The sequence below is a fragment of the Oenanthe melanoleuca genome, chromosome 13 (genome assembly GCF_029582105.1).
Source record: "Oenanthe melanoleuca isolate GR-GAL-2019-014 chromosome 13, OMel1.0, whole genome shotgun sequence".
NCBI classification, from domain to species: Eukaryota; Metazoa; Chordata; class Aves; order Passeriformes; family Muscicapidae; genus Oenanthe; species Oenanthe melanoleuca.
In genome coordinates this window covers 9807596-9829617 of record NC_079347.1, presented here as the reverse complement: position 1 = coordinate 9829617, position 22022 = coordinate 9807596, and the positions used below count along the sequence as shown (strand labels likewise).

General features: G+C 41.4%; 1 protein-coding gene across 4 annotated transcripts; it reads left to right on the top strand.

The window, feature by feature from the left end:
* Nucleotides 1–1810: 1810 nt before the first annotated feature.
* On the top strand, nt 1811–21910 carry CANX (calnexin). Of its 4 annotated transcripts, none has more exons than XM_056502747.1 (15): nt 1811–1922; nt 9580–9765; nt 10231–10304; nt 10865–10923; nt 11142–11283; nt 12589–12670; nt 13817–14009; nt 14898–15087; nt 15805–15918; nt 16372–16528; nt 16835–17050; nt 17464–17583; nt 17687–17822; nt 17960–18048; nt 18651–21910. In XM_056502747.1, exons 2-15 carry the CDS (start codon nt 9583–9585, stop codon nt 18702–18704), a joined length of 1809 nt encoding a protein of 602 aa, XP_056358722.1. In that variant the 5' UTR covers nt 1811–1922; nt 9580–9582; the 3' UTR covers nt 18705–21910. The 4 variants fall into 4 exon arrangements, with proteins under 4 accessions (XP_056358722.1, XP_056358723.1, XP_056358721.1 ...); XM_056502748.1 differs by having other exon boundaries at nt 1883–2023; XM_056502746.1 differs by lacking the exon at nt 1811–1922 and adding an exon at nt 2217–2275.
* The last annotated feature ends 112 nt before the right edge of the window (nt 21911–22022 follow it).

Genomic DNA, 22022 nt, shown 5'->3' with positions numbered 1-22022 from the left:
TTTAGCAGATTTTTTTTTTTTTTTTTGGTAACTTAAATTGCTTCTACATTGCTCTGTTCTCCTCAATGACAAAGCAGCACAGGCAGGAGCCAGTTCCAGGGCTGCCTGCCTGTGCCATGATTCAGCAGGTTGTAAAAGGAAGGAATGTTTACTTTTTTGGGAAAGGGTGGGAGAAAGGGGAAGCACGCGTTTGTGTATATTTAACTTCCTGGTACTTTTGTGATTTCAGCAGGAGAATTATGCTGTCCTGCAGTCATGTTGGAGTTAATAACCTGTTTCAAAAGAAAGGCTTGAAAGATATTTTGTGGAAAAATGGGTTTGCCTAGATTGAGGAGGGCACTTACTAAAATATACTGCTTTGTTACCCTTTAAAGTATTTTTCCATGTTGTTTCTAGGTTCTCCTTTAAGCATTTGATATTCCTGTGCTGCCTGTTTGTGACTGTTTCCCTGCATGTCTGCATCTTCTGTTCAGTCTGGGTATAACTCAATAGAGCAGTTTAGGAGCCAGCTTGGTGTCTTTCTGGAAAAATGTGTTTGATTCCAAACTTCAGTGTAAGCAGGGATTTGCTGATTTCATTTATGCTGAGCCTTATTTCTGAGTACTGGGGCCCTGCTTGCTTTGTCCTAACACGGTGGAATTTTCTCTGTGGGGAAACTTAGACTGCTGACTCATTGCATCAACTCAAAACAGATTTATGTTTACAAAGGAAAAAAACCATCACCCTTTTCTTTCTTGCTTTTCCCTATAGATATTTTATTTGTTATTCCTACAGAATACCTCCTATCTCCTGGAACAGGCTGCAGCCTGCAGACCACACAGGAGCTCGCTTTGAACTGGGTGGTTTGGACACAGCTTTCTATGGAGCTGTTCTCAGCTGATGCAGCTCAGAGACAACTCAAAGCTGCTGTACCTTCCAGGGTACCAGGAGCCTATTTTCCTCACCACGGGGCTGTGTTCCCTGCCCTCCCACATGGCTGTGCATGCAGCAGGACAGGGGCACTCCTCAAATTCAATCTTGACCTCATTCATGTGGTCCCATCAAGTCTGGCATGTCCTTCGGCCTGTCTGTCCCAGCAGGGACACTTATTTCTGTATTCCCTGTGTTTCTTTACTGATTGGATGTACAAATGTTCAACATTTACACAGTATTCACCTCTACAAAACTACATTACTTTCATTTTCAAAACACAGCAAAGGTTAAAGGTTCTGGAATTTCACAAGGCCTTCGGACAAGCAGCTGCTGAGCAGCACTGCCATGTTCTGAACACACTGGAGTCTGTGTCACTGTTCACTATTTTATTAAACCCTCAGCTTGCAATTGAGGAAAAAAACCTGCAGATGCACTAAATTTTCTGAAAAGGCAAGAAGACATAAACACCTTTTCTAAGGCACGAGAAGACATAAAGATGGCTTTGCTGTTTAACACAATGGCATTTAATGAGGCAGCGGGTGAGGGGCGTGAGGGGATGGGGGGGCGCGGGGAGGGCGAGAAGTGCTGGCCCCGCCCCCTGCCGCCCCTTACCGCCCCCTACCGCCCGCAATGCCCCGTCAGCCTCCGCAGCGCCGCCGGACCGAGACCCGTTGGGACCCCGCCCACATCCCAACGGCCTGCCCGCAACCACCCAATCAGCCGGCACTTCCTGCAACCCCGCCGACCAATGACAGCGCTCCACGAAGGGCAGCGCCGTTGGGGGCGTGTTCAGAGGCGGGCGGGCTGTTGAGAGGCGGAGATATTAGCCAATCAAAGCGCAGGAATGGCGGCTGGGCAGGCGGACGGGCTCGCTGTCCGCCAATGGGAGAGGCCGAGCGCCGTGAGGCGGGGGTGGGGCTGGCGCGCGGCAGATAGGCGGGCGGCGGCGGGCGCGCGGGCACGTGACGGAGGTGAGGGGAGCCCGGCGGCGGTAGCCGGGGCGGCGGAGGGTGAGTGTGTCCGCCCGTCCCTGCCCTCCCTCCACAGCCGCTGCGGCTCCGGAACATCGGGGCGGGGGAGCGGGGAGCAGACCCGCCCGCGCCGTGAGGCGGTGGGGGAGCCGGGCCTGTCGTGGGGCGTGCGGCGGGGCGCTGCTGGGCCCTGGGGGGTGGGCGGCCCGTGCGTGGTCCCGGCTTCATCGCGGGGGTGGGACGAGGCGGGGACCCACCGGAGTCAGGGCGAGAGGGGCGGCCCGCGGAGGCCGCCGCGGCCGGGGGCTGGCGCGGGGCTGCGGCGGCGGCGCCGAGTCCCGCCCGGCACCCGCAGGGCTCGGAGCGGCCTGGGGGGAGCGGCGGCTCTTCTGGTAAGTTCTGGGAGCGCCATTCCGGGCAGCGGCTGGTGCCAGGGCCGCGTTGTGGAACCGGCGGGGAGGCGAGGGTCGGACGGAGATGTGGGCAGCGCGTGGTTTAGGTTTTATCTGGCTACGTGTTCCGGTGTCGGAAACAAACTTGAATGTGTTCCTCATGAAGCCCCGCAGAGGGAGATCAGGAGATGGGTGCGGAGCATGGCGTGGGCCTGGCTGGGGCTGTGCGAGGGGAAGGAGAAGCCTCTGGAAAGGGGGAGCGCAGGGTGCGGAGCTGGAGGCCCAACAGGTGAAGTACAGGCGAAGACTGCAGCAGGAAGATAGGAGAATTTAAAGGAATTGAAACGCTTGATTTGATTTTTGACCCCCAAATATTGTTTGCTTTGGATGTCTTTAATAGTGTATAAATGATATCTAATTTCTGACTGAGTATTGTATTGTGTGCTTTTAAAAGAAAAAAACCCCACACTTTTGAATTAAAGCATGGACAGCACACTGCTTTCTTATCTGCACTGATTCTAAAGTGTGAACTTTCACATGCACGTTTGTGGTTCAGAACTTTCTAGGCTGTAGAAAGAGAAATGCTGCAGGTGGCTTGGTTGTGAAGGGAAGAGGACATGTATTAATGGTAGTAGTAATGGTAAAGGTCTAGATCTCAATATGATCAGTGTTAACATAATTAGTGCTTCAGAGCTTCTGCAGATCATCGTGGAAACTCCTTCTGGAACTTATTTAGAGTATGTTAGATGTCTGAAAACTGGTCTCTAGGCATGTAATGTATTTCTAAATGTAGTGTGTTTACTTAACGTCGTCAAGTAAGCATAGTTAGCACGTGGGTTTTATGGGACAGTTTTGCAGGTCATGGTTTTGGTTGTTGCTAAAGTACTGCAGAGAGATAACCAAACTATAATAATGTATGAGCTAATGCAGATAAAATAATGGTTAAATATAGGTTGGTATATATATTACTCTAGGTTCACGCTGAGGTACCTGCCTTCAAAGACCACCTTATTAATTTGGTTGTATTGCATAGGCTTAGGCAAAACACTTAATAAAATTAGGAAAAGGTTTGAGTAAAAATTTATATTTGTATTAACTTTTAGTATTCCTCGTTTAAAAAAACATTACAGAGAAGGTACTTGCACTTTACAGACTGCATCACAGGCTGTGTATAATCTGCTTTGTGAGATCAGCTGCCCTCCTAGAAAGGGAGTCTAGTGAAAAATAGTAAGAAAGTTTTCAACTTCTATCAGAGTACCCTCCCATTGGGTGTGCTGTAGTGCTTCTCCCTGAGTAAATGAGTAAATCCTTTACAGAGAATGCACTGAGACTTGTACTTAGTCCTGCCTTTTACTTCCTTTTCTGGCCTTTGATTTTCTGCCTCTGGTAGTAATCATGTGGCAGCCTGTTCTTGCTGGAATCAGTTCTGTAGCAGGGCAAACTTGAATTGATTTCTATGTGTCATGGTCTCAAAGATTTTGGGGTTCCTCCAGATCTGCCCCCACCTAATATAATTTTCCTAGCAGCCCATCTGTTTTATGAGGTCAAAGAGCTTTACCCTCCAAGGACTCCCAGTTCTGCAGGAAGGATATCTGTGCTGGCAAACAGTATCTGCTTTTTGCTTCTGTACTGTATCTGCACTGTTGTACATTATTTTTTAGAAATTGGCATATTTGAAATGCCTGTTAAAAGCAAGCTTTGTTGCTTTTCCTTTTCACACCTTATCCCTCGCCTGGTTTGTGCTCTCTACAACCCAAACAGGAGGCAGCTTTTTCTATGAGGCTTTGGCTAATCCTTTCTAGGTGACTTCTTCCTCATGTAGAAGTGTATCCCAGTTGCCCCTTGCTGAAGAAAAAAAAATAGATGGGTATAGGAGGGTAAAGCAACACCACAGAGAGTTCTTGCCTCTCTTCTACTGTTAATAAGGTGGTTTTCTTTAGCCTTGTCTGCTCTTCATTGTGTTACGATGTTAAAGACAGAATCTTCACAATGCTGGAAGTTGTCCAGCTGAAAAACAGTATTTCAGGGGAAAAAGTGTTGTCTGCATTATATGAGTTGTTGTATATACATGATTTTATTATATCTCCTTTCCAGGGGTGCTGAGGCGCTGTACTGTTGTTGAAATTATAGTATTTGGCCACACAGTTTTAATTTTCACCATGGTGTCCATCCCCCAAGTCTGCCTGAAGACAGGTCAGGCAGGTGCAGGTGACAGACCTGCACTTGAAACTCTGACATTGAGCTGGCTCTGCTGCCAGCAGCTTTATTTCCTCCATCCTTGGCTACTTAGTTTCACTGATACTGCTACAACTCTTTTTGCTTTCGCTGCTGGGTCTGCCTGGGTATTGATTCAGAGCTAAAATAACATGGCAGAAGGACTTCGAGCCATCTTAAACCAGCACTGGTTCATCATGAGGCTGTGTAAACAGTTACCCTGGCACCGCAGAGAAGGGAGGATGTGGAGGGCAGGAGGTATTGGGAGATGTAGAAGAGATTTCCTCTGCTCTTCAGTAGTTCTGACTTTAGGAAATTAGTGCACTACCAAGTAGGGTAACTGAGCCTTTGCTCAAAACCCACAGAACCCTCATTTGAGGGGGAAAATGGTTATCTGTGTCTCAGTCTTTCTGTTCTTGTCTCCTTGCAATTTTTTTTTTTTTTTTTGTGTTGTGATGAATCATCTTTATGTTTGGCTTTAAATTTTTCTTCTCTAATTCTTGGCTTGCATGAGGCATTGTCCTTGTTTTCACTGGTGTTTCTGCTGTGAATACCACACTGAAACCCAGTATTTGGAGCACAGGACTTTGTTAGCGGGTTTTGTTCTTCCTTTGCATAAGTCACTCAGCTGAGACTTCAGGTACTGCTGGAATAGAAACCATTGATGCTCATCCAGTTAAATTGCCTAGGTGTAATTTGTAGTAAGTGACTTATTTTCATAAGTTATATTTAGTCTGACTGTTAATTATTTTTAACAAAGAGTAAGTAGTAAACCAGATAGTCAGTAGCCATTCAAATGTAGTTATGCATTCTGAAATATGCTGTATTAAGAACTGCCTTGGTGAACCACTGAAATAGATTAGTAACCAAGGAGATGATTAAACTGGTTTTGCAGGCTCTGTTTGACCTGACAGGGAAGTTTCTAAACAGTATGTTCTGGGAGAATGATAGCAGAGGACTTGGAGAGCCTTTCTGTGGGCAATTTCACTCTCTTACAGGGCATGTGTGTTAGGGAGAATAGTGACAACTATTCTATGTCTGTTGTATGAGTGTTTCCAGTGTGGTGCCAGTAATTAAGAAGAACTTTCTCCTTTATGCCCAGAGAAAAGGGGAATCCTAAATAAAAATTAATCTTTGAAGATGCATGACTTTTTTGAAAGCCTTAAACTCCAAAGGTAGCAATCACTTAGTCCTACATGTTATGAGTGCTGTTTTTGGGGTAAGATCCTGATTCTGTTTCTGAATCCCACTCTAATTTGGTTTTGAATTTACTTTGTGAAAAAGTAAAGTCTGTAGTGCAGATGTTCCAGGAGTCTGTTTTCAGTGCTCTGCTGTAGATTTCTAAATAGTGGGGTAAAATATTTCAGCCTTTTGACAATCAGGTGAACAGTGCTCTGAAGTTCTTTGGGGCAGAAGCTGGCCATGGGTGTGTGCAGAGAGAGAACAAGTAATCTGTAGCACTGACAGTCTCAAACTTTGGGGTTGCAGTTGTTTTCCCTTCAATCTGAGTGGTGTGCCAATGTCTGTAAGTGACTGAAGATCTTATTAAAAAAAAGTACATGGAGTTGTTATCTCTGACTTGAAACGTTGTTATGGTGAAAGCGATGGTTGCAGTGAAGTAGAATGGAGACGTCAGAAGCTCTCACCTATTATGAAAGTGTTCCTTTGTTAATGGCTTTCAGCAATTGCATGATCAGAAATACACCAACCTTCAGAAATACTGTACAGTTTAACTTGAAGAAGGGAGGTGCAGGCAGAGTGAAAAATGGCTAAGGATGGTAATTGCTTGGAAATTAGACACTTCTTTAAGGGAGAAGTCTGATCGTAATAGAGTAGGTGAGAGTGTCTGTAGGTTAGACTGCGTTTGAGGTGACTAATTGAACACCTATAGTTGCCGCAGCTTAAAGTTCCACTGAAAAACTGATTTACGCCTGTTTTGTATAAGACTTGAGTTGCATCTCTCTCCCCCTCCCCATCTCTTCTATTTAGGAATAACCTCATTTACTAGGACATAATTGTGTTTATGTTGTGTCCCTAAGGATTGTGTTAAGTGAATTTGAAATTTTTTCCTGTAGCAGTACATCCATTATGGCTAGAAGTAGCTTTTTAAATATCGAAAATATGTGCTTCACTTAAATTGCTCTTCTGAGAACATAGTGCCTTTTTTCTATAATTTAGTCAGCTTTTTATATTGTTTCAGGTTAAACAAAATAAGGAGTTTGGAATGATAACTGGCAGTTGCAGAAGAAGCTACCAGCCTGTACTCAAGGCTCATATATGAATGGTAGCTTATGTTGAATTTGGGACTCATTTAATATGTAGGAAGTGTCCTAAGCAGCTTTCTGCAGGGATATAAATTTGTGACAACTGCTTGCCAATAACTGTAAAGAGGTAAGAACATGAAACTGGATTAGCTTCTCTTCAGATGTTTTTAGCTTTCTTTTTTTGCGGGGGTGAAGCTTGCTTGGGAACTTGACCATGAAGTACTTCTCCTTGAAATGAGGTTCAGCAAGGCCTCAAATTCAGACAGAGCATTAAATGATACGTGTAGCAGGGTAGATACCTCTGGCTGTATCAGGAGTACAGACATGCAGCAGTGTTCTGCTCCTGCTGTGTGGTCCCCGGCAGAATTGTCGGGTTTCACTAAGATGCTTTGACAGAAGAATTTCTGTGGCCACGTGACTTTGCCACTTGTGTGTGAGCATTTGCCAAAGTCCATTTGCTGCTGACAAATATTTTCAAAAGGTTGTAGTCGGGGTGGGATTGTGAAGTAGGTAATTATTACATATGAAGCCAGTACTATCAGGAAAGTTGTGGGGAATGATTTAATTCTTGCACCAAAACTTTCATGCTGGTTGGCTACTGATGAGATTACTTAAAGGATTACTTGCATGCTAAGCCATTAATACCCTTTGCACAAGGTTAGGAGGAGGGGTGCAGAAACTCCTTCCTTTTAGGTAAGGAGAGAATTGGCTCATTTTTAACCTTGGTATATTTTTAAGATTAACTTTGTTCATATCACTTTCCAAATCATGATATGCTCATTCTATCTGCATAGTATAATTTGAAAGCAGTTATAAAACTGTATTATCTTACTGAATTTAGCTCTATCTTAAAAATATTTGGTGAGGCATTATTTGTAAGGTAAGACAAAATAAAACCCTTTCCATGAAAAGGTGTTTTTATGCTATCTCATCTGTGGTTGCTTCAGTCACACAGGGCACATCCAGAGCTCTAAAGATCATTTTTTTCAGATGAAGTTTCAGGCTCTTGTTTCTGTACTGCTTTTATGCTGGTGAGTATGAGTTTATTCAAAGAACACGTTATCTGTGCAAGAAGAATTTGCAGCTCCAAGGGTACTGATGTCTGCTTGACTGCTTTCAGTCCTTGGTTTTGTATTGTGGCTCTCACACTAATATTAAGAGCTATGAGCTGTTTTGAGGTCTGAAACTTTTCAGTTTTGGCTGTACACTGTGCATTAAGCAAACAAGCTTTGCTCATATATAACAGCCCTTGAAAGTTTTTGTCAGCTATTCCTTCTAGAATGATTGTTCTTTTGGCTCAGAGGTGTTTGGGTGCAGTTGCCTGAATGTCTGAACTGTGTGAGGTAGGTCGGTGCACATGCATTTGGACCATAATCCTCAAGGCCATCACTATTGTTGGAAAACTGGCTGCAATTGCATGTTGCTGTAGTGACAAACTGGCCATGGCCTCAGCTTAAGTCTTTAAAATACAATTTTGTTGTAGTTATCAAACTACAGTTATAAAGTTATAAAATCTTCTCTGTCATTAGAAGTAAGTTAAAGAATAATCTGAGAATGGTACATCTACTATGAGCATAGTTTTGGAATATTAGATAGTGCTGATAAGCCTTTGAGGATGTAAACTCTTTAGGTTGCCTAAACATGCTTTGTAAAGTCGAAAGTTTGTTTTCTAGCATGATCTTAAGCCCCTACAGGCAGTTAACTCTGCTTGAGTTATGTTTGTAAGTCTGCAGGGCTACAGCGTGAGTTAGGAGTGTAAGGGAAGGAAGAGGGAATGTTTGTTTTTATACTTGTTTTTTTAAAAAAATCTGTCTCAGTTATATCTCTGATTTTTGGAGGGAAAATTTGGAGTGGGATTCAAAGGAGAAAAGAAGAGCAAGGTGCAGCTTGTTGTTGTGAAGGTTTTGGGCAGATAAAACTGAGCAGTGTTCTGGGAGTGTTACTTTCTATATCAACCAAAAGATGCAGTGATTTTGTTTTTCTAGGAGGAAAATCAGATTGAAACTCATTTTACTTACAAGATATTTTAAGCTATGGCTTGCCAATGTCTATCGTGTTTTAGGTGTGACGATGTGCTGACCACCTTATGAATTAGTTTCAGTGTAATATTTTAATTCTGCAAGGCTTCAGTTAACAGCTACTCTCTTTGGTCATCTTGTTAAATTAGAGTTTGAAAGAAGAATTTAATCAAGTGGCAGTTTCCAGGAGCTTCAATTACCTATAGGCAGTAATAAGTTGGCAGTAATTCTACAACAAAACCTGAGGAAGAGGTTTGATGACTGAAAACACCAGGGCTCTGCATTTGAAATAACAAAAAATATATTGTGCAGGAGATGAGGATTGATTACTCTGCAAAAATCTGTTTTTGAATAAAATAGAAAAATTTATTTCAATTTCTGGACTGAATGGAAGCTTGGGTTCCTGCATGGTGTATTTAAAGTCCTCCATAAGCACAAAACAGATTTTTTTTATTTTTATTAGGTTTTACAGCCACATATGTTGTGGTATCATGTATGTCTGCTGTCTTGCTTATGGGCTGTGGCAGTGTAAGAGCAAAATTATGGTACTTCTGCAGTATGATCTGCAGAATGAGCACACGTGATTCTCCACTCAATTAATGTCTGTTTGGTATTAAATACTTAGCTTTATGTTGTGTTCCTCCCCAGCTTTTAGAGCTGTCTCGGGCAGATGCAGTAAATAACAGAGCTGGAGAGAGAAGTTCGCACTTCACCTGTTGCCTTGGATGCTCGGGTTTGTTCCGAGCAGCAGTGTGTTGTTCTGTGTGCAGTGCTGGCTTGACCACTTTGCCTTGTCTTATTTATTCAGAACATGGAGCTGAAATGGCTGTGTGTGACCCTGCTAGCCCTTGGGATCCTTGCTGTCCAGGCACATGATATGGATGAAGATAATGATGCTGATGATGTAGTTGATATTGAGGATGACTTGGATGATGGTATGGAGGAGGTAGAAGAGTCAAAGTCTGAAACAAGCAGTCCTCCTCCAGCTCCAAAGGTTTGGCATAGAACTTCTTTTAACAATTGAATTACTGCTTGTGTTTTGGTTAATGTGAGTCTGATCAGAGTTGTCTTTACTTTCTTATCCCTTAGTATGTTGTAATGTTATTAAAGATGTTATCTGGGAGTAGGGCTTGAAATTAAGGTTGGCTGCTTTGTTTCTGTTCTCATGTCCCCCATATTCTTCCAGAAGACTTAAATCTAATCTTGGAATCTGGGATGTGAGTATCAGGAGTTAATGCTAAAATTTCCAGCTAGGAATATGCTTGAGTTTTAGTTGCAGACAAGAGCACAACAACTTGGCACAAGCAGCAATATTTATGTAATTTCTGTGTTTGTGCTTCAAGAATGTCCAGATGAGCTGTACTTGCGTGTAAGAGGGAGTGTGAGCTTTACATGCCTGTATTTCTGTAGAATAAAGAATGTGTCTTGAAAGGTTCATAAATGCCCCCTTTCCCAATAGGTTACTTACAGGCCCCCTGTCCCAACTGGTGAAGTGTATTTTGCGGAATCTTTTGATAAAGGAACTCTGGATGGGTGAGTATAATCTGAAGGATGATTTGGTACAGGAAATAATGTGAAATCTTTATGAAAGGCAATGAAAGACTCTCAGCAGAACTTCTGTTAGTCAGAACTGAATCAAAGGGCCCCTGTTCAGTTGGGAATACAGTAATAACTTCTTGAGGCTAGCTGTTCAAATGCTGAGTTAAACCAGTATTTCCTTAAGTTCTAGTAATAAAGGGGAGATGAGGCCATTACATGTAGCTTTTTTACTTTCCTCAGGTGATGTGAGGATAAGGTGCTACTTCTGGTTTTGGTGGATTTTTTGGGGTTTGTTTTTTTGTTTTTTTGTTTTTTTTTTTTTTTTTTTTTTTACAGGAGCAAGGTACTTATTCATGAGGACGTGGTCCTACTTTGGGGTGGGAAGTGGCAAGCAAGCAAAGTTTGCATGCTTGGGAGCAGAACACTTCAGAGGATCAAGATACTGGGGTGTAGTAATGAGACAGGGAGGGCTGCCTTATCTTAAGGGCAGGATTTTTAGTGTGTGTAGTGGGGGGGAAATATGGCTTTCCAACCATTGGATATCTGTCTTCTAGATGGATTCTTTCCAGAGCCAAGAAAGATGATACAGATGATGAGATTGCCAAATATGATGGTGAGTTCAGGTTTTGGGTGCTAAATGTCTCTGATGTTGTTTGTCATATATGAAAAAGAGGTCTTTCTTTTCTGTTTCTCAGCCAAAATTACATTCACTGAAGAAAATGGGTGGGAGGTTTATATACCTGGCTAACAATATAAACTATAGTTCTGATTTAAACAAAATATCCACTCAGATTTTAAAATAAATGAACATTTGGTCAATTTCTTACCCAGGTAAATGGGAGGTCCAAGACATGAAAGAAACGAAGCTTCCAGGGGACAAAGGTCTTGTAATGGTAACCCGAGCTAAGCATCATGCAATTTCATCTAAACTTTCCAAGCCATTTGTGTTTGATACCAAACCCCTTATTATACAGTAAGTAAAGAATAATTTGGTGTTCTGTTGATTCCAGGGTGACATGATAGCAAGCTGAGCTTGCTGACTTCCATAACTGAGCTTTGGTTGATTTGGGGTCTAGATGACACAAGATTCTGTAATGGATTATTAAACTCTTTTGAGTAAGAGTAAAATAGTAACTCAAATTCCCAAAGTGGAGAGTTAGTAACAGCATGGGTCCTTCTGAAGCCTAGAAAAGAAAAAGTCTCTGCAAACTAGACTTAGTAACCTGTCTTGTGGCTTCAGTTCATTTGATTTAATTGTAGTAACAAGGTCAGGCAACTGACTTTTGTACTGCTAATTGTGGAAGTCCTTGTCCTTTTGAACGAACACTGGTCTGTAAGTAGGTCAGTGCACTTACTTATACAGCAAACTGCCCCCTGTTTCTGAGGGGAAGTGGATGGAGGGATAAAGATGCATTTGTCTCTTCCTTCCTGTGCTTTAATTCATTTGCCATGGAAGGTGAACACCTTATAAAGCTCTGGTCATGACTGTTGTAGAAGAATCTACTTGCATGTGTGTTAGGCAAGCAAGTCAAGGGAAAAACATTCAGTGAGAACAGTTGAATTGTGCATTATTAGTAATGCTATCAATTTTAAACAAAGAGTAAATTAATTTGTATTTGCACAAGATAGTGAATTGTCACTTTGCTTTGCACTGTTTAGTTTTGGCTCAAAATGCAAGGCTAAAAATAAACCCCAGTGGTCATCCACTCCAGCTGCTGGCATTGTGAGAGAATCAAGCATACTTAGCTTATTCCTGACAGGGATGTTTTGCCTTTTTCAGGCTCCTTGGCATCCCTAAATATACTGCTGTATGCTTGTAACCCTAAAGGGGCTTCTCCTAAAATCCAACTGTTTTTTTGCTTTGTGGTCTTGCAAATTGAGTTTTCTGTCTAGTAGTTGTGGGGAAAATAATTGGTTTGCCTCAATTCCTGTTGAAGTATCATATACCGGAAAGCTTTTTCTTCCTTCTCTCTACTTCTAGGTCATTATCTTCTAGGCTAGCACTCAATTTCTTTAATCTTTTCTGTCAGATTAATTCTTCTAAATCTTCAATTTTTTAACTGTTTCTCAGACTATTGTGAATATTTTTTTTAGTCCTTATATCTTTATTAATCTATATGACTGTATCTTTGATATTCACTGGGTAAGTGATTTAAAGCAAACAACAAAACAGTGTTACTGTTAATTTGTACTGAAAATGTTGTAATTGTGTGTTACAAAAATAGTTTTTCCTCGTGTATAACGTGCTCTCCCCACTTCTATCCAAAACTAAAATTAGGTATGAAGTAAACTTCCAAAATGGAATTGAGTGTGGTGGGGCCTATGTGAAATTGCTTTCAAAAACCCCTGAGTTGAACCTGGTGAGTAATGCTACTACTTTTGGGTATTAGCTGTGAAAGAACTTGAAGTTTTTTTCTTTTGTTTCTTTCTGAAGAAACCCTTGTAGTGAAGGCAGTGAGGCCTGATTGCCCAAGTACTTTGCACTCAGCATTTTCCCAGTGCTTTCAGTTGGAGAGGATAAGTGCTGAAAGGTGATGGCCCCTTGAGTGGAAACTGAAGTTCCCTAATAGCTGAGCAGTTGTAGACCTTTGCCAAACTCGACAGTACTTCAGATTTTCCTGGGTTCTAGAATGAAACAGGAGGTGTGTGGGAGAGTAGCCAGCTCCTAGGGCCTAAGAACTGTGTTTTGTCCTCTCATTGAAGTGGTTCAGCCTGTTCAGACAAAGCTGAGCTGCTGGGTAACATTTCACAGGCTGTTGTAGCCTATGGGTTTTCTTTAGCCATTTTCATAGACTTTAGAGGATGTACCTTTTATGACTTGTTATCCATCCTTCTTTCCTGCTGCAGTCTCATTGGAGTTATGCTAAAAACCCAAGGCATCAATATTATTAATACTATTTCCAAACTATTATAAAACTCCAAAATAGCCACAAACACCAACTTGTCTGCCTAATCAGTTTCATATGTGCATTGGATTTTCAGATAACATTAACAAGGATAGACTTCCAGAGTTCGGTTGTGATTATATCCAGCTAGAACTTAGATTGAGGTAGTACCCCAGTTCATAAGTGTGGACTAAATGCAGCTTGGCTTCACTTTTAGTGCTGTTTATCACTTTGTGTGGAAGAAACTCAGTGGCCTTGCTAACCTTTTCATTATTGCCAGTAGCTGATACTTCTAATTGATAACTTTTAAAATACTTTGTTGTAATATAGGGGTATACTTAAACATTGTAGCTGTCACACTAATCTTTTGGATAACACTTGGATAGCTGGTGTTTTCCATGTGGAAAGTAGAGCCCAAAGGTGCAAAATGAAATAGCTGGGATAGTTCTCTGAACATTATTTTTTCTGGAGACTTATGTGAGGAACATAAGCTTTAGTGTGGGGACTTCATGGACTTGATATCCAAGTTGCAGAATAGTTTTTAACGAATTGGGAATTCTTATGCCAGACAATGACTTAAGTTGTATTTCAAAATAATGAAGTATTGCATTGTTTTTAAAGGATCAGTTCCATGACAAAACTCCATATACAATAATGTTTGGCCCTGACAAATGTGGAGAGGACTATAAATTGCACTTCATCTTCCGGCACAAAAACCCAAAGACTGGCAAATACGAGGAGAAGCACGCAAAGCGTCCAGATGCAGATCTGAAGAATTACTTTACTGATAAGAAGACTCATCTTTACACTCTAGGTATGGTGACTGCACACTATGCATATTAATAATTACTATGTTTTCTGCACCAAAAGCTCATAAAGTCTGCCAGATGAGCAGGTGAATATTTGTGCCAATGCACTAAATAACTAAAAATCACTTGAAAGCTTCAAATGCAAAAACTGATTGTCTATGCAAAGGCTTATTTCATCTTTCCAGGAAGTCTTGATTCATGTAAAAAAGGTCCTGCAACTTGAACTTAATACTTAAAGGAGGACTGAATTTCAGGGTAGTTGTAAGTAACTTGAACTAAGTATATTTGAAATAATTATCAGCATATATAAACTGCACGAATGCTGCCTCTGGGTAATGTGAGGTACACTAAGCATTAGATGTAGAGGCATCATGGTTTGTTTTAGTCTTGCTTGGGTTTTTTTCTGCTTTTGTGTACCAGGCAAACTCAAGAGTTCTTGAAATAGTGTCTGGTATATTAGCTATGATCAAAATCCTTCAGAAAGTACTTAAGGGTATCTCTAGCTTGTCCTACTACAGAGACAGCAGTAGATAAAAAAGTGAGATTAAAATCCTGTTAGTCAGTAGTAGGAAGTCTTAGTCTAGAGTAGAATATGAGTATATACATTCTTACTACTAAAGCAATACTGTGCCAAAGTCAACTTGTTGTGGTTACTGCTAAATCACTTTACAAACCTTTGTGCTTTTAGTACACATAGGACTTCTGCCAGGAGTCTGCCTTCTCACAGGGTGAGCTGTGGTGCCTCATCACTAGTTGCACTTTGGTGTAAGGAGAAAGGTTCTTAGCAGTTGATGGGTAGCTGGTAGCTTGGGTTGTACAGTGGGCATGAGTGATGCTTTGACTCATGCTTTGTATCGTACATGCAATGATTACATCAACTTTTTTCCTTACAGTCTTGAATCCTGACAATAGTTTTGAGATACTGGTCGATCAAACAGTTGTCAACAGTGGGAATCTGCTAAATGATATGTCTCCTCCTGTAAATCCACCCCGAGAGATTGAGGACCCAAATGACCAGAAGCCTGAAGACTGGGATGAGAGACCAAAAATCCCTGACCCAGATGCTGTTAAACCAGATGACTGGTAAGGTGTTGGAAGGGTATGGAATTGAGGGAGTCCTTAGCCCAGTAATTTGGTTCTGATCAAAATGTCTTTCTCACATTGAATGTTTTGAGTCTTACCCTTGTAATGAAAACACTGTAGGTTTAGGCATCTTAACAGCATTTCAGTAAGCAGAGAGAGAGGTTCCACATCCAGTGGGAATTTCTGTTTAGTGCTCCTGTTCCTGCATGGGCCACAGACAAAGATTTTACAGAAATACAGAATACAGAAATGCTACCTGTTGGTTTCATCAAAAGATGAGCTGTAGAAAGTATAACTAAAGGATCTTTGTAGTTGTTTGTGTAGTGTATAGATAAGGTAATTGAAAAACCTGACTCCCTAAATCAGAAACTGATCTTGCCTTTCTGGCTTTGTACCTGTGCTTTGTAAATTGTAGACTCAATTTCAAGCACAAATTTTTGCAGCTGCTGCTAAGAAGTGGCATTTGCTGTAATATTCCCCTTCTAGATTGGTTTTAAATAAATAGTAGAAGTACTTTGCAGTTGGCACCTTGGTATGCCATGAGGCACATGTGTTAGGATTGCACGGCAATCCTTTCTGTAATCATGGATGACCCTGACAGAAGGGGAGGAGGCTGGCTGTCTAGAGCAGTGGGCTTGTTCAGAGTCTGTGGAATCATGCTGTGGGCTTAAGAGCTCTTATGTGTTGTTTATGTTAACACAATGCTCTGCCCTCAAGGGACGAGGATGCTCCTGCAAAGATCGCAGATGAAAATGCTGTGAAACCAGAAGGTTGGCTGGATGATGAGCCAGAATATGTAGCAGACCCTGATGCTGAGAAACCTGAAGATTGGTAAGTTTGCTGCCTGTTGCAAATGGCAGCAAATATTTCCTGACTGTTTGCAGTTCATTGTTGCTTGCTGACAAAGTTGCTGTTCAGGCTATTTTTCTAAGGCAGTGGTCTGTGGACTCATGTCCTGCATTCACCTCTGTGTTTTTCAACTCTTCTGTGAGTGTAAGCAGAGCAGGGCAGGGATGTTCACCATGAAGTAGAACCTGCTTGGAAGGGTCAGTGGGGGAGGCTGTGCTCAGGGACTGATTTTTGTTGATCTTCTGTGCTTCATAGTTAGTCTTTGAAATCCTTGTTCCTCCTGCAGTATATTTATCTACAGACCTATGCCATACAAAGTTTCAGTGTCTCCATTTAGTGGTGGGAATTTTGATTTTCCCAGAAATCATACATTGTCTGAGCCTTATTCTGTATGAAGGCAAGGGGTGGACTTCAAAACTGAATTTGCCTTTTCAGGGATGAAGATATGGATGGTGAATGGGAGGCACCTCAGATTGCAAATCCTAAATGTGAGGCAGCTCCTGGCTGTGGTACCTGGCAGCGCCCAATGATTGACAATCCAAACTACAAAGGCAAATGGAAACCTCCTATGATTGATAATATGAACTATCAGGTTGGTGTTTTCATTGCTCAAGCTGGTGGCCAGTGCAGCATCTCCTACAAAAAGCAGAATGATTTAGATTCGGCAGATGTAATTAAAAATTCAAGTGCTGTTATGACTGTACAGTGTTTCAAGTGGACAGATTCAAAGTGCTTTCTTACCAGGCATCAGTTCATTGTATTGATTCTCAAAGACTGAGTTGCACCCGTAGATGTTGTAATTAAGTGCAATGGATTGTTATATCTCTTTATTCATAATGGCTGAAAACTAAAATTTGTCTTTCAGTAGATGAGGCTGAATGTCTTTTGTCTTTTCTAGGGTATATGGAAACCTAGAAAGATCCCAAACCCAGATTTTTTTGAAGACTTGGAACCTTTCAAGATGACTCCCTTCAGTGCTGTGGGACTTGAGTTATGGTCCATGACATCAGACATCTTTTTTGACAACTTTATCATCTGTACTGAAAGAGCTGTGGCTGATGATTGGGCTAGTGATGGATGGGGACTTAAGAAGGCAGCTGATGGTGCTGCAGAGGTGAGACAGGAAGGTTTAATTGTGTGCTGCTGAGTGGAACATTAGAAGCACCTTTGCTTTTCTCTCACACATCTTTTGTCAATATATACCTGTATGTGCTAAGGCTGAGGGTTTTGCTAAACCAGGTCAGAGCCTCAATTCATAATTACAGTATGTTAATGGTTGCTATAAGTAACTAAGAGTACTTACTGCTCTCTTCTGAGGTTTTGCTCTGATATCGGGACTGTATAGCCTAATTCTTGATCTATAAGCTATGGGAAAAGTACTTGTGCAGGTTAGCTTGAATTTTTTTTTTAGGTCTGAAGTACAATGTTTAAAGTTGCAAAAATCTTATTTGAAAATTCTGTTGCTTAAACTTAGCTGCTACAACTTGTTGCATGGGATGGAATTTGACAGTTCTTTTGGTCTTACAGCCTGGTGTTGTGGGCCAGATGATGGCAGCTGCTGAAGAGCGTCCCTGGCTTTGGGTAGTCTACATCCTCACTGTGGCTTTGCCAGTGTTCCTTGTTGTCCTTTTCTGCTGTTCTGGGAAGGTAATGCATTTCCTCTGATAATTAGTCTCATGTTTAAAAGGAGGTTCAGAAAAATGTGCCTGAATGTCACAGATAATTGCCTGGGTTTGTCATTGCCTTTCAGAAACAGCCAAGTGCTGCAGAATACAAGAAGACTGATGCTCCTCAGCCTGATGTGGTGGATGATGAGAAAGAAGAAAAAGATAAAGGGGAAAAAGAAGAGGAGGAGGAAGAGGAGGACGCAAGTGAGGAAAAGCTTGGTAGGTAAACTAGATAATCTTGAACGATGTCCTCCCTGATAGAATAAACCAGCAGGATTAGCAGATGTGGGATAAAGCCAATGGTAAGTGAAGATAAATCAGGAAGGAGAATCACTTTTTTTAATTTCCCCTTGAAGAGAAGCAGAAAAGTGATGCTGATCTAGGAAGTGCTAGTCAAGAGGAAGAAGAAGAGGAGGAGGAAGAAGACAGGAAACCTGCATCAGAGGTAAGAGTACTTAATCTTTGAAGGAAGCTTGTGCATTTTCTTTCATAGGTTATGTAGAACAGGGCTTACTACACTTAACTAGTGTTAAAAATTAACCTGGTTCATGTGACCCTCCCAGTTCAGAACTTTGGAAAATTTAATCACCCTGAAGAACAGGAATTGCTGTGGCTGATTTCAGCAGACTTGGGCGCCCTGCTAAAGGCACTGCTGTAGAGCCTGCCTTGAGAGGGGACCGGGACTGTTGGCAGTCATCTTCTTAAGGCAAAAGGCTTATTCAGCTTCAAGTGCTGTCAGGATGTGACCTTAGGTGCTCCACACTGACACAATGGCTGACTCAAGAATGGGTGGAGTTTTGTTTGAAGTTAAAGGATTCTCCCAGCAGCAGAAGCTGTTAAGCACTCCCAAGGAATAGTGTACATCCATTGTGAAAACCAAGAATTTGCCTGGTTGCCACAAAGTACCTTCAGCAGTAGGTCCTTTCAAAAACTAAATTCTAATGTAGAACTGAAAGTGGATTCTTCTTCCTATATTTTCTCAAAAATGGTTATTAAGGATATATTTAGGTTTTATTTTATTGATGTTTACAAATTACTTTCTTGCAGGAGGAGGAAACTGTGAATAGATCGCCCAGAAACAGAAAGCCAAGGAAAGATTGAAAAAAGTCATAAGAACTTGATCTGTTATTTCTTTTTTTGTTGTTATTTTCAAACATGGTTCTGGGAGAGGACCTTGGACACCTTACATTGAAACTTGGACAAACCTCAAGATTTCACCATCCACAGGTTCCAGTCACACTATCCAATGTAATGGAGTGTCTAGCAGTAAAATATTTGCAATCATCTTTAAAGAGCATCATTCCTGTAGAAAGAAAGCATTTAATATAATGGGCTGTGGATTTTGGAATGTAACATAACTAACCTTTTCATTTTTGGTTTAAATATTCTTTTCTGTTCTTAAGTAGATTGGTAGAATTTTTCCAGTCTCAAACCTTGGCTTAATTTAATATATTAATTAGTGAAATATAAAGATGAATTCTGAAAGTGCTAGGTGATAAAAATGCAGTTTTATAACTAGTTTTTTTTACAAGTATGTAAATTCCTAAATGCACCAATGTCTTTATACCCCTTAAAATTTGGTAATTGAAGAAATGTCAATGCATTTGACAACACCCCTGCTCTCAAAAGAAAAGACAACTGGAGGGGGATGTATGGGGAAACTAGTAATGAAAATCTCTAATCAATCAACTTCATTTTTTGGGGGGAGGGGAAAGAGGAGGAAGGGGTGGAAGGAAGGGGTTAGGCAGTCTATAGAATATATGCATACTGTGCATGGCTAAAGTCCTGTTAAATGTTAACAAACGATCTAGGATTTGGAGTGGGTCATCTTAACGTGGCATTTAATCCTGCAGAGCATGCAGACAACCAAGTTTATTTGTTCTTGAACTCTTTTTGTGAAGCTGAGGGTTGCTGAGGAGGTGTGGTTAAACTACTTCCCTCTTTGCCCTCTGTTCAGCCACCAGTGTTTTCCTCTCTGTGATGATACAGCTCTTCCTGAGAGCAGCTTTGCCTCAGTTGTTGAAGCACTTCATGTTCAGCTCATTATCAAACTCGATTCATAGCTTGGCCTACTCCTTTCCAGGGTCCAAACACTGAATAAGACAGTGTCCCATATCCTCTCACTGCTGTCACTGTATGTCTGCTGTAGAAATGGGGGAGGTAGGCAGGTAGACAAGTTGAACTGAGTATTTGTTAAGGAAAAAAAACCACAACCAATATGTCAGTATTGTAGGTGGGGAAGGAGCATGTGGAATCTCTTTAACTGGTATGTGAAACTGTTTTAAGTCTTTTTATCTGCTCTTCATGTAACAAGTGCATTCTAAATTATATTGTGAATGTTAGGAAATTCCAATTCCAGCTGAATAAATTTTTTTTAAGTGTTGAGTCTACCATACTACACTGTTTCAAACACTTTTTTTTTTTGTGGTGCAGGTAAGCACTACAAGGGTGTTACTTCTGAGATGGATGTAATTCATTACACTGTACCAAATATGTTGGTGTTTGGATGTCTATATAGATGAATTTTTGCCTTTGTTTAGAATGAAATTAAATGTCCTGAAATTATTCTTCTTGCACTGAACTTAAACACTCCAGTGTTGTTTGGTCATATGATAGGTATAGTGTGTGGAATGATTCCCAGGGGTTGCGGGGGGGAAGAGTGTTCCCATTACCTTGCAAACAATCTAACCAATTACTAAAAGACTCTTGGTTTGGGTTTGTTTTTTTGGGTTTTTTTAGGTAAAACACCTTTTGCTGCCTGTCCTTATGTTGTATCCCTTGGTTGTTGTGTTTGAAATATTAGTGATCACAAATGCATAGCAGGATTTCTTGGTCTCTCTGCAGTGTACAAATAAACTATTGTAAGCAAGATACTGGAAGTAATTTCAGACTTCTGTTGGGAGCTATTGCATGTTTAGAATGCCTTTGCCTGTTGAACACCTGGTCAATACTGCTCCTTATTGCAAAAATAGCTTATACTCTGACATGGAAGATGTCATAGCTTAAGCCTTGCTACTAGCTTGTTCTCAGGACTGTATTTTTATCAAGGAGCAGCTGCTATTTATGACTCTCAGTCCTTTGAGATGAAGTATGTGTAAATGGTTTCAATTCAGCTAACGTTTTGAGCACAACATAAAAATCTAATTAATCTAATGGTTTTTTATCTTAATATGCAACTGCCTTAAACTCCCAAACAATCCATGTGCATACGTGTTCTTTCAAAGCATCAAAAGTGAACTTGAGATCTGCTATCAGCTTTTAAATAGCATATATTAAAGCTAATTGTAAATCTACATTTGCTTCTGCTAAATCTCCTGAAAACGTCTCCTGTCTGCATGTTACGGCTTTTTTTGATACCATAGTGTATGCTTTAAATAATCACTTCAATAAATGAAGACTTTCCAAAATGGATAGACAACTCAAGTTACTTTTTATCCTGCTTTCTGGCTTGGGTGTCTCAGTTTGACCTTATTTTTAAAGTCTTGGAGGGAAAAAAAATACAGCTACCTGCTTATCCTGAATGCATAAAGCATAGCTGTGTTTTTTAGAGTAGTGAAGCTGTACCTGGCTGTAACCTGGGACCTGTGTTTGGAACTGTTACAGATCCTTTAAGGTGTATTTGGGCCTTTTGTGTCAGTGCAACCAAGGGTGGCAGCTCTTGAAAAGGATGCTGAGCCAGACATGCTGTGTCTGACAATGGGGGGTGGGTGTTAGGCTGACATGGTGAATCAAAACAAAACTCGTGGGCTCTAATACCAAGGCAGAACTGCTGAGAGCAGCTTTTCTCCTGGAGCCAGTGGTTGGTAGGGGCAGTTGATAGGGCAGGGTCCATCTAACCCACTAACCCCTTCCAGCAGTGTTCCTGGATGTGCTCGACCCTTGCTGGCTCTGCTCAGTACTGGATTGTCACAGCTTGAGGCTTTCACCTCTCCAATATGTTACCCATGTCTGTTTTTGAGTTTGACTCCTGGGCCTGAGGAGGATTTCTTGCAAGTACTGACTGCTTGTACATGTCCATGGTTTTCTCTTGCTCCTTCCTTACTCCTCCTTCGTAAATCTCCTCCACTGAGGCTGTGGGTATAGACGGGCTTGTGACTGCTCTGCTCATCCCAAACTGATGGTTAATGCCCCTCTTGCCTCATGGTTTGTAAAAGGGGTTTTGGGTTGATTAGGGTTTTTTTTTGTTTTGATTTTTAGTGTTGCTGGACACAACTACTGTGATTTCATGTCCATTTCAAACTGGTACTTGTAGAAGCAACTTGAAAAAAAAAAATGTAAAAACTAATCAATAAAGAAACTTAAATCTGTTTGGCTTTCATTGTGTAATTAGCAAAGCTGGACCAGTCTTCATCAGGGTGCGGTGACTCGTGCCCCTGGCAGTTTTTGTTACTCCAGACTCCGGTGCGCTCGCGGTTGTGC

Excerpts from the sequence above, each read along its gene's own strand:
- CANX (XM_056502747.1), top strand. The coding sequence starts at position 9,583 with ATGGAGCTGAAATGGCTGTGTGTGACCCTGCTAGCCCTTGGGATCCTT. Across the intron at positions 16,529-16,834 it reads TTGATAATATGAACTATCAG|GGTATATGGAAACCTAGAAA; the intron begins GTTGGTGTTTTC and ends TGTCTTTTCTAG. Across the intron at positions 17,584-17,686 it reads TTTTCTGCTGTTCTGGGAAG|AAACAGCCAAGTGCTGCAGA; the intron begins GTAATGCATTTC and ends ATTGCCTTTCAG.